The sequence below is a fragment of the Periplaneta americana genome, chromosome 5 (assembly GCF_040183065.1).
Source record: "Periplaneta americana isolate PAMFEO1 chromosome 5, P.americana_PAMFEO1_priV1, whole genome shotgun sequence".
Taxonomy (NCBI): Eukaryota; Metazoa; Arthropoda; class Insecta; order Blattodea; family Blattidae; genus Periplaneta; species Periplaneta americana.
In genome coordinates this window covers 49,694,443-49,711,556 of record NC_091121.1, presented here as the reverse complement: position 1 = coordinate 49,711,556, position 17,114 = coordinate 49,694,443, and the positions used below count along the sequence as shown (strand labels likewise).

The 17,114-nt window shown below is 35.3% G+C and overlaps 1 protein-coding gene across 4 annotated transcripts in view; it reads right to left on the bottom strand.

Moving 5' to 3' along the window:
- Positions 1 to 17,114, bottom strand: part of LOC138699599 (cell adhesion molecule Dscam1-like) — a 1,432,092-nt gene that overhangs the window by 1,169,490 nt on the left and 245,488 nt on the right. For all 4 annotated transcript variants that reach the window (XM_069825611.1, XM_069825614.1, XM_069825615.1 and 1 more), the window contains exon 2: positions 5,209 to 5,273. In XM_069825611.1, the coding sequence (XP_069681712.1) occupies positions 5,209 to 5,272 (64 nt within the window). In that variant the 5' untranslated portion in view covers position 5,273. The remainder of the gene's footprint in view (positions 1 to 5,208; positions 5,274 to 17,114) is intronic.

The window sequence follows — 17,114 nt, the reverse complement described above, 5'->3', positions numbered from 1 at the left end:
TGCAGTAAATCATTCGCGTGAAGAGCGATCCTAAATTTACTTCAACAATCATTCCAATATAAGAAGATTGCACAATAAACCTGAGGCTGCCATGCTTGCTTGCAGATAGCGCCATATGTAATATAGTAGATATTGATTTCTTCAAACTTCGAAAATTTTGTCTGAAAATTTTGCAATTGGAGTCATATTCATACAAATAAAAATATAAGTTATCCATCTTTTTTGTAATGGCACAGTTTGTCACTTTCTTCCTAAGCTCATTATTTTGATTGACTTCATTCATTCATTCATTTACAGTGTTCTGCTCAAGGACAAGTCTTTCACTACAAATACAGCTTTCTCCAGTCTTTCCTATTTTCTGCCTTCCTTTTATTCCCCGCATATGATTCATATATCTTAATGTTGTCTATCATTTGATATCTTCTTCTGTCTCGAACTCTTCTTCCGTTCACCATTTCTTCCAGTGCAATCTCCAGAAGGCAGTTTCTTCTCAACTAGTGTCCCAGTAATTCCTTCTCCTCTTCCTGATCGGTTTCAGCAGGATATAATTTTTATTGGATTATTTTACGACACTTTATCAACAGCTCTGGTTATTTAGCGTCAGAGTAAGATGAAGGTGATAATTCCAGCAAAATGATTTCAAGGACTAGACCCGAAATTTGCCCAGAATTTGCTCCTAATTGGTTGAGGTAAAACCCGGATAAACCTCAACTAATTAACTTGTCCCAATCAGGTTTTGAACCCGGGCCCGTTTGCGTCATGGCATGTTAACTATTAATCCACAGCAATGGACAGGTTATAAATATTATTGATAAATTTTATTACTATTTAAAAGCAAATAATAATAAAAATACACAGTGTTTAATTAAAAGTTTGACATATTGGCACATCAGATAGCACTGGTCAAAATTAGAAAATAAAAGTTCCAATGGATATATGTCCGAAAACAAATGCATGTTGAGATAGTATGACCATGTTGTGTGTGACCTATTAACCTTAACTGTCTGCTGAGTGTTATAGGAAGTACTCTATGTTGTTACTACGCATTGTTATACATTCTTCAGCCGCATGTGTGTCAAGGTAATTTCGCGAAAATGAGTGGTGCCCCCAAAATGCATGTCCTGCATCCGGTAATGCACTGCAATAAAAGAAGTTCAATGGGCCCAGACAGAGAGACAGCCTACACCAATGAATACTCCACACAGATAAGAAGATATCTTGGAAGACATCTAGTGCATTAAATTTAGGACCGACCTTTACTAGACTGTTTAAGTTGAAAAATACTGTCCACTCTAAAAACATACCTATATCCCTGCTGTGATAAATTTTGTCTTGATGATTTATAATATTCCTTGAGAGTTCTACACAGTGGCGGTGAAACAGCCTTGCAGATTTCCAGAGCGAACAGCTCATGCTGTATGTAACAAAAAAGCGTAATGCCATATTGGTGGAAATTTCATTGTTTTCTCAGAAGAAAATATTTTTCCAAATGTTTAACACCCTCTTATTCGGCGGCTATTGCGAGTAGGATAGTGGATTTTACGCATATCGATAGAAAATCTAATGAAGAATCATTTATCCCTCTGGCATATTTCAATAGAGTGAACTGTTTTCGAATAAATTTAATTTAAAAATCACTACTTTGAAACCAATGAACGATGCAACCAGAATGCAACATTGTATCCAAAGAGGATGGCGCGAGGTGGTTCACGTACGGAGACAGACCTGATTTCGTTGACCTCTTACATCTGTATTACGGGAAGAAAGAGGACTGTGTTAGCGGCGTTGTTGCCAGACTGCTGAAACTTCCAAATTTAATTTTCTAATTAATCGTGCATTTAATAATAAAACGTAATATAGCTTTCTATTTATTGATGTGTACCCCACGGTCCCTTTCAATCTGCAGGATTATTTTACTTCCATCCTATATATTTAATTAAAATTTAGTTTTATTTGAATCAGAATTACCTGGTAAAGAACAGGCAATAGAGAATCCTGTTTAGAACGAATGCCCAGATTGTGAGTAGAGAACAGTAAATTGAAACATACTGAGAAATAATTTGGAGAATAAGTGTTCAGTACTGTCCTCCAACCAGGAGATCAAACGTGAAAGGAATGTACTTGCTATTGCGTCATCTATTGGAGCGAAGTAGATAGATAATATTATCGTTATAACGTCAGTTTAAAAACCATGCGCTCTCCTGCATTTGTTACTTCCTGTATGGAGGGATTAAAAGACCATGAGATTAACAGTAATCTAATTTTGTAACTAGGGTAGTATAAATATGTATCTATCATTGTTATTGTTTGTGTTGTGAGAGCTAGCCAATAGAGATACGAGTACTCACGTGTGTGACCTTATGACATCTTATGACATCAACATTCATTCACAGCATTAGCCCGCTTCGTCTCATTCCGCAGAGACTTTCTCGTGGTTGGAGTACAGTATGTGGCATAGGAATATTGATAAGTAGTATATCTTCCAAAAAACACATTTACAAGTAGAATATGAAATCAAGACGTTAAGTAGCCAAATAATACCGTATTCTTTGAATTAATTTATCAAAGTTTCCGTGCAGGTGTGCTGAAAATATTATATGCTACCAGTACAGAAATTTTCTTACGCGTACTTGTAAGAAATTCCTGATTCACTGACGCATCGACTGTGGAATCTCAGTCGGTCCCAAAAGTATTACTTTCTATGCTAGACACGTAATTATATATTGATTACATTAATTCAGATCACCCCCAAAATAAATACACGTAGGAATTTCTGTAGAGTAAAGGATAAGATATTTACATTGCTAATGAAAAACCAATATAACTTAGAGAGAGAAATCTGGGGTTCATGTGAAATATCGAAACGAGTTCCATAGTATATTTTCAAAGCGATATGACCCAGATATTGATATACAAAGACGGGCACATGAGAACATTTAGAAACTTGTGAAGTTCCAAATACTATACACAGCATCTACCAACCTATATACTATATAGTACATAGTCAGATTCAAGGAAGACCTTACGAACAAAGCGTACATTGATTAATTAGTATTGTTTACAGTAACTGTTACTCTGAATTGTATTCCTCTTGTGTGGTTATTTTCCTAATGTGATTTGTGGGTTTGTTTGTCTTTGTTGTTTGTTTTGTAACAAGTCTTTGGAAACTTAAGGAGTATTAAACGTATCTATTATTCAATTTTCAACATTGAAACATATTTCAAGACAGAGATTAATACAGACACCACAGTAAAATTATTGTACAGCACATGAAATTTATAACTTCATTTAATGGAGCAAAAAGTTATCCATTTACACTTAGTGGCCGGAAAAAAACGTAATGCGATATTTAGCTGCAGATTACATATAGTAAGAAATGAATGAATGAATGAATGAATGAATGAATGAATGAATGAATGAATGAATGAATGAATGAATGAATGAATGAATGAATGAACTGACAGACAGACAGACTGACTGACTGACTGACGAATGAAAGAACAGATATATAGACATAGAGATAAATAGATAAATAAATAAAATTAGAATATTAAGTCGAAGAAAGTGTCTAGTAATAACTAGTGCTAAGGCCGTGTCTCAAAGCTACATTTTCACCTGAAGTGAACTAGATTGTTAACTAAATAGCCGGATGTGACGTCAGAAGTTATGATCCAAAGCTACATAGTGCATAGTAATCAAGTCCGTTGTGTCTAGTAAACGAAAATGCTCGCTTGATTGTTGACTTGTTCACTAAACAAACATGGATACCTCATCAGCAATTGGGGTTATGAAATTTTAAAATGCTTTGGAAGTGAAATAATGTAAATATAATGTAAAATAACACGTTAACTTTGAACACTGACATTGTTAGTACCTTCTGTGCAATGTTTTAAACATTATTGTAATATATTAAGCCCTTATCTTTTCCACATAACTCGTAATGAAACTGTATTAGGACACTGCCTTCTTAATTCAGTGCTGCACCGTGATGTCATGGTTTTTAGAAAAATAGTCTATAAAGAAGGCCATGATTAAAGCATACATCTTCAAAGCTCCCTAGTGTATAGTTTACAGGTCACCTAGTTGCTAGTCACTAGTGTGTAGTATGGACTTGAGCTTTGAGACACGGCCTAACTTTCCTAGGTAGCCATATAAAATGCATATTTGCCTATTTTCAATTAAAAAATGATCCACCTTGCAGGTATAGACATTTCACATTTATAACTAGAGAGAGAATTTCATGCACTGTAAAATCCCAAAATATAGACTACATGCATTCATGTACTATCAACATGCACGATCAAGCGAAAAATACATTAAATATACGCTCTCATTTTTGTTCCAAATTTGTTATTTCACTTCACTTTTTTTTTGCACAATTAACGACTATCATCATTTCTAAATTGGTTTATTGTGAAAATCTTAACATTTTATTTCATTTTTCTGACATTTAGTTTTTTTCTTTTCCTTCGTCAATACTGAAGCTAAAATAAGGGACATCAAAATCGAGAAACTGAGGTGTCCACACAAAACCATTAAAACATGCATTTAAACAGAATACAATGTGTATTATATGCATTATTACGCTAAAAATTCCTTGAATATGCATTATGCATGTTTTTATCCTCAAAAAAGCCAAAACATGCAAATATGCACGGAAAAAAGTACACATATTTGGAACCAGAAAGTAATGAAATGGATTAAGTACTAAGTTTAAGCTATGCCATATGTTCCTATAAAGACATGCATTAGCATTAAATTCTCGTCTCTATTTATAACCTAGCGTTCAAATCTCCTAGAAACAGATTCTTTATACCGTATGCTTTCTGTAAAATATAGGTTTGCATAAAACTTAGTAGGCCTAATAAGAGGTAAGCAATTAAATCTGTAAAAATAAAAACCTACTTTCATTACATTCTTTTCTATTATGTTTGCCGTTTATTTCGCGAAAAATGACAACAAATATCCGTTATTTTGTATATTCAGTTACGATATAAGGAATTACACGTCCACTTTCAAACAATAATATAATAAACTTCCTATTCTTCAAACCAAAGCAGATGTGTCTAACTGAACATCATTACGTACAGAGAAATATCCGCAATTCTTTTATCGTGAAGTTACAACCAGAAGCAAATAAATCAGACACCTATCTGTAAAATGTTCGCTTAATTCTATGAGTTTCTTGAGACGAAAACTTTTACTCACCAAGAATCAGGAGCGTGTAAAGTGGCACGAGGCACCGATGTGATGATGTCACTGGTACGTCCATCCTGAAACAAAACAAATATCTTGATAAATAGTCATCATGAAGTATATTTCTCCGCATATCATAAGATGTAAAGGGACAGAATATGATAAGCTGTGGTGGATTTGACAGGAAGGACTGGGTGGTATAGTATAAGAGATAAGATTCATCGTCAACATAACAACAAATTGATGAAAATAAAAAAGAAATAGTGGACAGATGAAATGAAAGAAAATTACGCCTCTCTTCAGATTACTAATGTTCAGGCCCTCTTACGAAGTCAATAAGTTACAAAATGAAGTAGCGACGTATAAGCTGTTGATGAGTATGAGTAAAACTACTGAGCTATAGTTATGGTTATGGTTCGCTTCAGCCATGGTAGTGTTGAAATAAATAAATAAATAAATAAATAAATAAATAAATAAATAAATAAATAAATAAATAAATAAATAAATAAATAAATAAATAAATAAAGAGAGAGAAAGAAAAAAGCTCATCCGGCCTTAATTAAGGATGACCACGAGGATCCGGAAATTAATATAAAACAAATATAATTAATTAAATATGAATATTGTTATAAAAATAAAGTGTAATAATTAAGCACCATTGATTACCAATTATAAAATAAAATCTTAGAAGATAACTATAAAATTATACTGATAAATAAAAGATTTTATGTAAAATTAGCATATCCTTAATTAAGGCCTTCGGAGTGGTATAAATGAAATTGTATAATCTGCAGGGAATCTTTGAGAATTTGCGAGATGATTTTTTGAATTTCAAAAGATGATATTGATAATTGTTTTAAAAAATGATATGTAAATTTTGGTAAAGAACTCCGAGCACCAAAAAATAAACCTGTCACTGACCAATTGAAGAGAGGGATGTTATACTTGGCACTAAGGTAGGGAATACAAGGTTCATAAATGACCCTCTTTTCCTGATCAACCTGATGAGCTTGGTTTATTACATTTTGTGAAATATAAAACACTAAAATTAATTAAGTCATATTTTATTAACGAACCCAGTAAGATTTTTCTGTGCACTGTCCGCCTCGTGAGAAACCAACAGCAGGGAGAGTTGTCTATGCTACCAGTTTATTCATGTCAGCTGGCCTTTCCTAGAGCTCTATGCAGTGCACCTAACACGAGTCCCTGCAGAGAGAAGGCCTGACTGCAAATCCTGCATGTGTCACCGACTCAAAGCACCTCTGTCCAACCCCAAACCCCGGATGTAATAATCTCCCTCGAGTGAGAACCATAATGGCACAGCACTATCCATGAGTTGCATTATGCTCGCATTGTTTTTGCATGAAGGAGCATGTAGCTAGATACATCACCAAGCATTACTTGGCATCAGCAATGTTAACTTGAGCAGCCAGTATGTTTTCTTGAGAGCGTTTGTGTGATGAAACTTATGTATACTCAAGATGCGTTACAGTGCGAGATAAATTACACAAAAGAAGACCTAAATGATTGATTGCGTGCATGTGTAAGATCAATTTTTGCACGATAGTGTGTTTTCTCGTCGTTACAGCAAACGGCCGCCAGGATTAAAAATTGATTTCGCTAAATTCAGAGCTGCCAATCTACGTAGATAAGTATGTTGAAATCCACACCTGTGGAGTAACGGTTAACGCTCTGGCCGCGAAACCAGGTGGCCCGGGTTCGATTCTTGGTCGGGGCAAGTTACCTGGTTGAGGTTTTTTCCGGGGTTTTCCCTCAGCCTAATATGAGCAAATGCTGGGTAACTTTCGGTACTGAACCCCGGACTCATTTCACCAGCATTATCACCTTCATCTCATTCAGATGCTACATAACCTGAGATTTTGATAAAGCGTCGTAAAATAACCTACTAAAAAATATGTTCAAATATTACTAATAACTGCTCTAGTGTTGTTATGAATACCTCTGCCTTCTATGTATGCTACAATGCATGTAAAATTCATAAGCAAAAGGCAGTGTTAAGTAACATACTTTGTACGAAACAAATCATTGCATTTGAAATTACTGAACTTTATTTAAACAATTCAAATTTCTCTTAACAAAAAAGAAATAAAAAGTATACATCTTGATTACACAACTTTTAACACTATATCACTTCGGAAAACGTATTTTGGGTCTTTCATGTCTAGCACAAGAAAACGGATACAACCCCAACATAATACAACTTACTTACAAATGGCTTTTAAGGAACCCGCAGGTTCATTGCCGCCCTCACATAAGCCCGCCATTGGTCCCTATCCTGTGCAAGATTAATCCAGTCTCTATCATCATATCCCACCTCCAATCATGTTCTTACCTTAGTTAGATTGTTTTTAAAAAGTGTTTTAATAGGAAAAAAATTAAAGTTTGTATAATTGGTCACATTTCCGTGTTATGTAATATTGATTTTTGTACCCTATGCACAGATATCTACACAATTGTCTGAAGATGCCCACACAGGGCGAAAACGTTCACAATATAATTTAAATGTGTTAACAAAAAATAATTTTTGGTTGAAATTACAATAAACTAGTGGCTTGTGCAGCAAATGCTGCAAACTGAGTTCATTAGACCTTCAAATAAAAATGTTTCAGATTTATTTTCAATAAAGAATACCAGACATTTTGAAAGTAATTTGCTTCCATAATAATGAAACATACTCCCTCTCAATGGTCTTTTCATGCCAAATACTTTTTCTTCAATCTATCCACCTTCAGCTTTTCAGTTTCAACGCGAAAACGCAAGTAACAATGTCAGGACGATCAGTGTGTTTTTCATATGGGAGTAAAACAATAGCTATTTCAGGTCATTGTGGATTGTAGGTGAAAGTTTAAAAAAGAAAAATGTCAGGTTTGCTATGCTTTCGAACAGTAGACATAGCATCTTGGTATAGCTGCTGCATGGAGAGCTTGAAATGTAGCGGATAAAATCGTTTTTTTCCTATCCTGCTAAGAGATCATCCTGAAATGATCGGGAGACTACAAAATTTTCTAGGGCTCTTATTTCATCATTAATCAACACCTTTTGGTCTTTCCTCGGGAACTGTAATTTTTGCGCTCTCTCGAGCCAATACTGAAGAGAATGACGTATATAAATATCTACATCACACCGCCACTAGGTATATGAAAAAGACCCAACCCACTTCATTAGTAACTATAAAAATATTTGATTTTTAATAACAATATTATTATCTTACATAAGTTTTGTAGTTTATACTATACGTATAGCCGCCACTCAGTAAATTATAGAAATGAAGATCTAATATAAGATATTCTCTACATCTTCTTATACAACCACAAAACGTTTCACTTTCATATCAATATAGCATTAATATGTATAATTAAAGAAAAATAGTTATATCATGGCATTAATTATTACAATAATATTTAATTTCTAATAGTAATAATGTCATCAAACCACCTCAAGTTTTGTAGATTTTGATATCCAATACACAGCTGTATTCAGAAAATTACACACCTCAGACTGAGACCTGTAAATTATTTTTCGTAAGTCTTGAAGTTTTTAATAACCAATAATTGAATATGAGCTCTAAATATGTCAGCAATCCTGCAGGTCATGGCCTTCGTGTAATAGCCTATTGTATATTGTAGTGTGTGTTTTGTTTTATTCTGAAAACACTGCCTGCTGGATCGCATCTTATGGCTGCAGCGATCCAGCAAGTAGTCTGAAAAGCAATTAGTTCTCAAAACTGACGAAAGATGGATTTTAGAAAATAGGAAAATTATGCAGGAAAACTAACGCTTCACTGAAAGTTACTATTTTTGTGAAAAACTTTGGGTTCCAAGCTTCAAAATGAGGGGTCATTTATTGAAATCCGTTCAGCCGTTTTCCCGTAATTTCTATTACCAGTTCAAATTATATGTATAGAAGATAAGTCAGGGACGGAAATATTGAAACCACATTGTTTTTCATTATCATATGACTTATTGGAAAATCTACGAAAATGAATTCAAAATTCAGATTTATTCCTGCAGTTGCTAAGTGTCCATAGATATTGGTTTACAATATGTATTAGCTGCGAGGACACGTGTACCTTATTCCTGATTACTGAAAATGAGAGAGAGAGGATGGAGAAGAGATGTCGCAGAAGAAAGCAGAACGACAGAGATGGGCTAGTAAGCAAAATAAGAGGGCTCAGAGAAGGGAAACAGAGGTGAAGAACAAAAGGACATCTCTGTCGCGAACAATAGATGTCTTCTCCAGTCAATAACAAGTGCTCGGATTCGAGTATTGATAACATCGCGAAAGCACGAGCTGCCTCATCGATCTGTGGAAAACAATTGAAGTAGTGACGAAACTGTGTAAAACGCGAGGAAACAGGAGTCCCAGTAACACTATCCAGGTTTGGGTCACTTATACAGTAGAAATTTAATTTATTTTAGATTATGATTATGATTATGATTATTATTATTATTATTATTATTATTATTATTATTATTATTATTATTATTATTATTATTATTATTATTATTCCCATTAGAAATTCCATTATATGATATTCTTATTGAATTTGGTATTCCCAAGAAACTAGTTCGATTAATTAAAAAGTGTCTTCGTGAAACATACAGCAAAGTTCGTATAGGCCAGTTTCTATCAGATGCGTTTCCAATTTACTGTGGGCTAAAGTAAGGAGATGCACTGTCACCTTTGCTTCTTAACTTCGCTTTAGAATATGCCATTAGGGAAGTTCAGGATAACAGAGAGGGTTTGGAATTGAACGGGTTACATCAGCTTCTTGTCTATGCGGATGACGTGAATATGTTAGGAGAAACTCCATAAACGATTAGGGAAAACGCGGAAATGTTACTTGAAGCAAGTAAAGTGATAGGTTTGGAAGTAAATCACGAAAAGACACAGTATTTGATTATGTTTCGTGACCAGAATATTGTACTAAATGGAAATACAAATATTGGAGATTTATTCTTCGAAGACGTGGAAAAATTCAAATATCTTGGAGCAACAGTAACAAATATAAATGACACTCGGGAAGAAATTAAACGCAGAATAAATATGGGGAATGCCTATTATTATTCGGTTGAAAAGCTTTTATCATCTAGTCTGCTGTCAAAAATCTGAAAGTTAGAATTTATAAAACAGTTATATTACCGGTTGTTCTGTATGGTTGTGAAACTTGGACTCTTATTTTGAGAGAGGAACAGAGATTAAGGGTGTTTAGGAACAAGATTCTTAGGAAAATGTTGGGATGAAGTTACAGGAGGTATGGAGAAAGTTACACAACGCAGAACTGCACGCATTGTATTCTTCACCTGACATAATTAGGAACATTAAATCCAGATGTTTGAGATGGGCAGGACATGTAGCACGTATGGGCGAATCCAAAAATGCATATAGAGTGTTAGTTGGGAGACTGGAGGGGAAAAGTGCCTTTGGGGAGGCCGAGACGTATATGGGAGGATAATATTAAAATGGATTTGAGGGAGGTGGGATATGATGATAGAGACTAGATTAATCTTGCACAGGATAGGGACCGATGGTGGGCTTATGTGAGGGCGGTAATGAACCTCCGGGTTTCTTAAAAGCCATTTGTAAGTAAGTATTATTAGAAATTCATAAATACAGCGGAAACTAGACATTTCACACAAGAATTTTTATAACAATTTACCACAATATGAAAACAAAACATTTTCTGAGAGTAAAACTCTGGAAGGTTATAAACAATGCTAAAAGCAGTCAACGGATACCAAGTACACTGAAGATAAAATCACTTGTACAGAACTAGAGGAAATCTTGAAATTGTTAGGAATTACAAGAATCCAGGTGAAGTTTAAAATAATCCAGAATTGAAAATACCCGGAATTCGAATTCTAGTGGTGCATATTTATATGCTAAACCAATGGTTCTCAACCTTTTCCTATTTACGGCACACTATCCTATGTAGCGAGTTCCCGCGGTATAGCCTACAACGTAAGAGCTGGCAACAATGCGATAGAGGACTAACGTATGAGTTGGCAACAATGTGAGTGTCTCGGTCTAGCGCGCACAGCTTGCCTTCAGCAGTCAGATGTTTGTATGCTTGCAGTTGTAACGCCATTCTGTCCGTGTTCTGGCATATTTTAAGGTTGATTTTTAATTTCACGCATGTTATGTGCATTATTGTGTTAATCTAATTTATGGATAAGTTTTTTATTAAAAAGGGGAAAAGTTTAAGATCAGTCAGTGACAGAATCATTTAGTGAGTTCTTTAAAAAAAATTAAAATTATTTATAACTAGTTAACTTATGAAAATGCCAAAGCTTGTGCTCGGGAGTGTTCTGAGAAAGGAAATAGTAAAAATATACATATTAAGATAATATAATAATTTGAAGAGTACTATACATTACTAAAACGAAATTAATTAAAATATTTAAAAAATATAGACAATAGTTTTAAGAGTACATTTTTTTGCTAGAGAGACAAGTTTGCAAAAATAATTTGTGCACGTCCTTTTTAAAACCAAAGTCATTCACTAATGTTAGGTGGGGCTAATTATTAATCAAAGAATTGTATTGCTGACGCCAGCGTTTCTGGCGCGTATCCTTGAGTACAATGCACAGTCTGCGAGCATCTGTTGATAGTGTAGCTGAGAATGGTACCACCTCCTATACACGTCACGTCAACACAGTTGTCAATCTTGCTGCCTAGACTGCGGAAAAAGTAAGATATTCGTACTTAACTTTCTCTACGCTAGCGTTCCTGCGATGTGTCCTTCAGTACAGTGTCCAGTCAGTGAGTTTCTGTTGTCACTGCGGCTGAGAACGGTACGTCCTCTTAAATACACATCACATCAACAATCTACCATTCACAATTGTCAGCTTTATCGCCCATAGATGGCTACTAAGTAAGACACTTACACTTAAGGTTCCCATTACTTATTTCACATGCCGAAAACGGCGGCGCGGTCTATACAGTCTTGGGCCGAAAATAGAGCTATGTCTCAGGACAGGTTCAGTATTACATTTAATCTCAATTAGTGGGAGAGAAACAGCATATTATCTTTTTGTAGAATAGAAATGATAATAACGAGTACTTACTTTTGTTTTTGTGATATGCTAATAACATGAATATAAGTAATACCTTTTGCAGTGAAAACTTTGAAATCTTTATGTATGAGATTCGTTGGCTAACGTAAACGCTTATTTAAAGACATTTTAATTATTCTCTTATTAAGTTGATTCAGAGACAAGAAGAAGAGGAAGAAAAATAAGTATGAAACATAATTTTCACTTACACTTTGCGTGGTCATTTAAAACAATAATGATTGAATACTTCTATACTCCGTTTCTTGAATCTGTAGAGTATAGGAGACGAAACAAGTCCTTTGCGTAAGTGGTGAGTGGAGGGAGCCAGTCCAATGACCGCCCTGGGGGAAAGCATTGCTTGGAGAAGAGCGTCTAAAACACCACCCTGTCTATCACCTTCTGCCACGTGCATCTTACCCCTTAGCGGTCATGACCCTATGCAGCCCGCAACACAATCCCGCACTGATAGGTTCCTCCCATTCGCTTGTCATCGGCTCCACCCAAATTCGTCTACTTGCTCTACAAATTCGAGAAACGGTGTAGAAATGAGCGAATGAAGAATCAATTGAAATCCAAATCATGCGCAGAAAGTGAAAATGGATTGGATACTATCGGTCTTAGTAATAAAAACTCTATATACAGACGTTTAACTGTCTTATGCTTATACAATGAGTAGCTCGTTTATAAGTCGTGTGTAAATTCCTTGCTAATAATCACTATAACAGTATAACTGTTACACAGCTACGTCATAGTTTCGTCATTACTTCTTTACGAAAGATAATGTAATATATGAGGTTCTCTATTGCATCCGGTAGAGCGCTCTAGTGTGCCGTATTAAGTATCGATAGTACAACTAGCTCTGATCGATTATCACACTAAATTTTGGTCAAAGAAATCAAGCTACAGCAATATCAATCTAATTATTCTATGCTCTTTGGTTTGTTCTTCTGTGGTTACAAGGCAACCATCATCATAAAATGACAGTCGATACGAACAGCTGTTAGAGGTGCGGCCATTTTTTCTCTATATACAACGCTTAAACAAGGAGTTTCGAGTATGTAACTACTGCAAAGCAATTCCCATTGTATAGTTACAGACTGTTTACACATCCATTGCTTATGCATGGTTTATTAGTAACGTTTTCTGTCTCAACTCTGCATAAGTCTCGCATAAAAGCTATATACGGTTTATTAGTAAGACCGTACATAATTCATTCATTCATTCATTCATTCATTCATTCATTCATTCATTCATTCATTCATTCATTCATTCATTCATTCATTCAGTCATTCATTCATTCAGTTATTATCTTCCATAGGTCTTACATGAGCAATGAAGCTTTAAGATGTGGAACAAGTCAAAATTGTACAATATTACAATTACATTTTTACAAATTTTTACAATATTTTACAATTTTTACAGTTTTACAATGTAGTAATTTTCTACAATGATGAGGTGAGGTCCGAGGATTCGCCAAAATATTACCCGGCATTTGCCTTTTGGTTGGGGAAAACCTCGGAAAAACCCAACCAGGTAATCAAGTCAAAGGGGGAAATGAAATGATGCCGAGGACTCGCCATAGACAATCCGACTTCAGTCCCACGGCTGGGGAAAACCTCGGAAGAAAAAGGGGGATCCAACCCAAGCCCCAATGCAGCTCCGGATCAGCAGCCCAGAGAGTCTGCCGACTGAGCTACAGCGATGGCTCTACTAAAAATATACAATACATAGCCAATCAGATTATTAAATTTACAAACGGAAACGATCATTCATCAGTTAATCTATATGTATAATACAAAACAAGTAAGTTAATTAAATTTAAGTCATAAACATTTCAATCAGTTGTGATATACAGAAATTGATAATACATATAATGAAAACTACTTCAAATTACAAACACAAACAATTTATCAATAGAGCTATAGAGATTACTATTCAATTTAAAGCATATACAGTTAATCGGCCAAAACTATACAAACATAGCCTATACAATAAAAAGTAAGCAGATTAATTTAATTTACAAGCATACTTTCATTAAGCTATACAAATTTGTGCAATTAATATCAAGTAGATTAATTCAATTTATAATCATAAACAATTCATCAGTTCAGCTATACAGACTACTATACAATTTACAGCACATACAATTCATTAATTGAGCTATACAGACTACCATTCAATTTATAGCATATACAATTCATTAGTATAGCTATACAGATTAATATTCATTTTAAAAGCATATACAATTCATCAGCCAAACTATACAAACATATACAATCAAATTAATTCAATTTACAAACTTATTTTCGTTAAGCTATACAAAACAGTACAATTCATATGAAGTAGATTAATTCAATTTATAAGCTTAAAAAATTCATCAGTTGACCTATACAGTATACTATTCAATTTACAGCACATAAAATTCATCAGATTTGCTAAACAACAGATTAAATCAATATAAAAACATATTTTAGTTGGGCTATATAAAATTGTACATGTCATTTTAACTAGAATAATTCAATTCACAAGCATAAACAATTCATCAGTTGTGTAGAAGGTATGAGTATGTAGAAATTTGGTTAATTCTTTTCTAAACCTTTTCTCTACATACCTAGATAGAAAAGGAAGCCCTTAGATGGATATCACTAGGCATTAGTTACAGAGTAAGACCAAAGACGACAAGAAAGAAGGTCCTAGAAGAGGAAAGAGAACATCTTGGACAAGATTAAACAATTTGTCCAAAATATAGTCCACTGGTGAAGACTTGTTGTGGCCCTTTGCTTCACTGCAAGAATTAGGAGATGTTAATTATCTTACAACTACCGGGATCGCACTCCGGTTCTTGTGGTGAGAAATGAACACTGTTACATCACATCAGGAGCTGCAAGCTACAGCGTAATGTTATGGACTGTACTCATACATTACGCTGTGTAATTACAGAGTGTGGGTGTAGACACAACCGCCATCATTAAGTGTGGTTACAGTCTGCGAGTGCATAAGAGGCGATGACGTCGTTAATATGGTCGGTGCTTAGCAACCGACTAGATTACCAGGTATCATGGCAATCCCACACCACCGTGCTAGACAACAATCAAAACGTAAAAGTAACAGAAAAACAGAAATTCAAATGCATGCGCAAGCCTTAATCTAAAGCAACGAAACCGTGATGCAGGGATAGCAGAGGAATATAAATGACACAAAATCGAGATATATTCGTAATCCTACGTCGATGTAATTCTACTCGTTGAAATGCATATACTATTTGCCGGAAATTGCACTTCTTTTTGGGTTACTTCCAAAGGGATTTTGCAGTTTGTAAATTAAGCATTTTTAGCTCGAGAGTGATTTGGAAGCGATTTCAGCAATGTGGTGGATAGTGAAAATTAAATACATGTTTGCTTTGTCATTATATGAAGAGTCGAAACCGATCAAACAAAAAAAAATAATAATAAAAGATCTTAAGCAAAAAGAGACAGCCGAAAGGAAGAAATGAAGTGATTTTGGCAGGAGATAAAAATATGTTACTTTACATCAGAGAAGAGCACTTAAAAATTTAAAAAACAATAAATTCTAAAATAAATAAATATATCATGAACTTAATGACTCCTGAGACATGCCTGGCCTATACAAGATCCTGTAGACCCCAAAAAAACACAGATTTCATCCCAAAGTTTTCTGGTATTTCTGAAGAAGTCTTTTTCTCATTCAGAAATTAAGAACAATTCTGAATTTTTAAGAAATATGATAATTCCAGTATATTATTAGCAAAATAAAGAATAAAAGGGCTAACTAATAACACTCGAGAGAAAATTAAATGCAGAATAAATGTGGAAAATGTCTGCTATTATTCGGTTGAGAAATTCTTTTCATCTAGTCTGCTTACGAAAGAAATTAAAGCTAGAATTTATAAAACAGTTACATTACCGGTTGTTCTGTACGGTTGTGTAATTTGGACTTTCACCTTCAGAGAGAAACAGAGGTTAAGGGTATTCCAGAATAAAGTACGAGGCGCATCCAGAAAGTAAGTTTCCCGATTTTTCCCCCTTGAAACTAACGTAATTAACTGTGTCAATTGCGCATGCGTAACAGATCTATGACGTATCAATCATATGCCAGTCGGATAGGTCCCGCCTGGTGCCAGTAGCGTGGCAGTAGTGGTCCGAAATGGGAGCTCTTATTCCTTCTCCCGCCTGCGAGGTTCGATCGGTGATAATTTTTTTTTAATTCACAAAGCATTGAGCCAATTGAAATTCATCGGCAGCTCTGTCAGGTCTATGGGCCGAACATCCTGAGTAAGCAGATGGTGCGTCGCTGGTGTAGGCAGTTTTCCGAAGGTCGTCAAAGTGTCCATGATGAAGAGCGCAGTGGGCGACAGTCCCTCATCAATGATGATCGTGTTGAGCTGGTGCGGCAGTGCATCATGGAGAACCGTCGCTTCACCATTACGGAGCTGAGCAGCCATTTTCCGCAGATATCGCGATCATTGTTGCATGACATTGTCACTAAGCACCTGCTGTTCAAAAAAGTGTGTTACAGGTGAGTGCCGAAAAACCTGACACCCGAACACAAAATGCAACGTTTACTGACATTTCTGCAACGGTATCACGATGACGGCGACGAGTTCCTCGACAGGATCGTCACGGGCAATGAGACTTGGATTTCGCACTTCACCCCGGAAACCAAGCAGCAGTCAATGCATTGGCGGCATAGTGGATCTCCGGTCAGGACGAAATTCAAACAGACGCTGTCGGTACGGAAAGTGATGTGTACGGTGTTCTGGGACAGGAAGGACATTCTGCTCATTGACTTCCTTCCAATAGGTGAAACAGTGAACGCTGACCG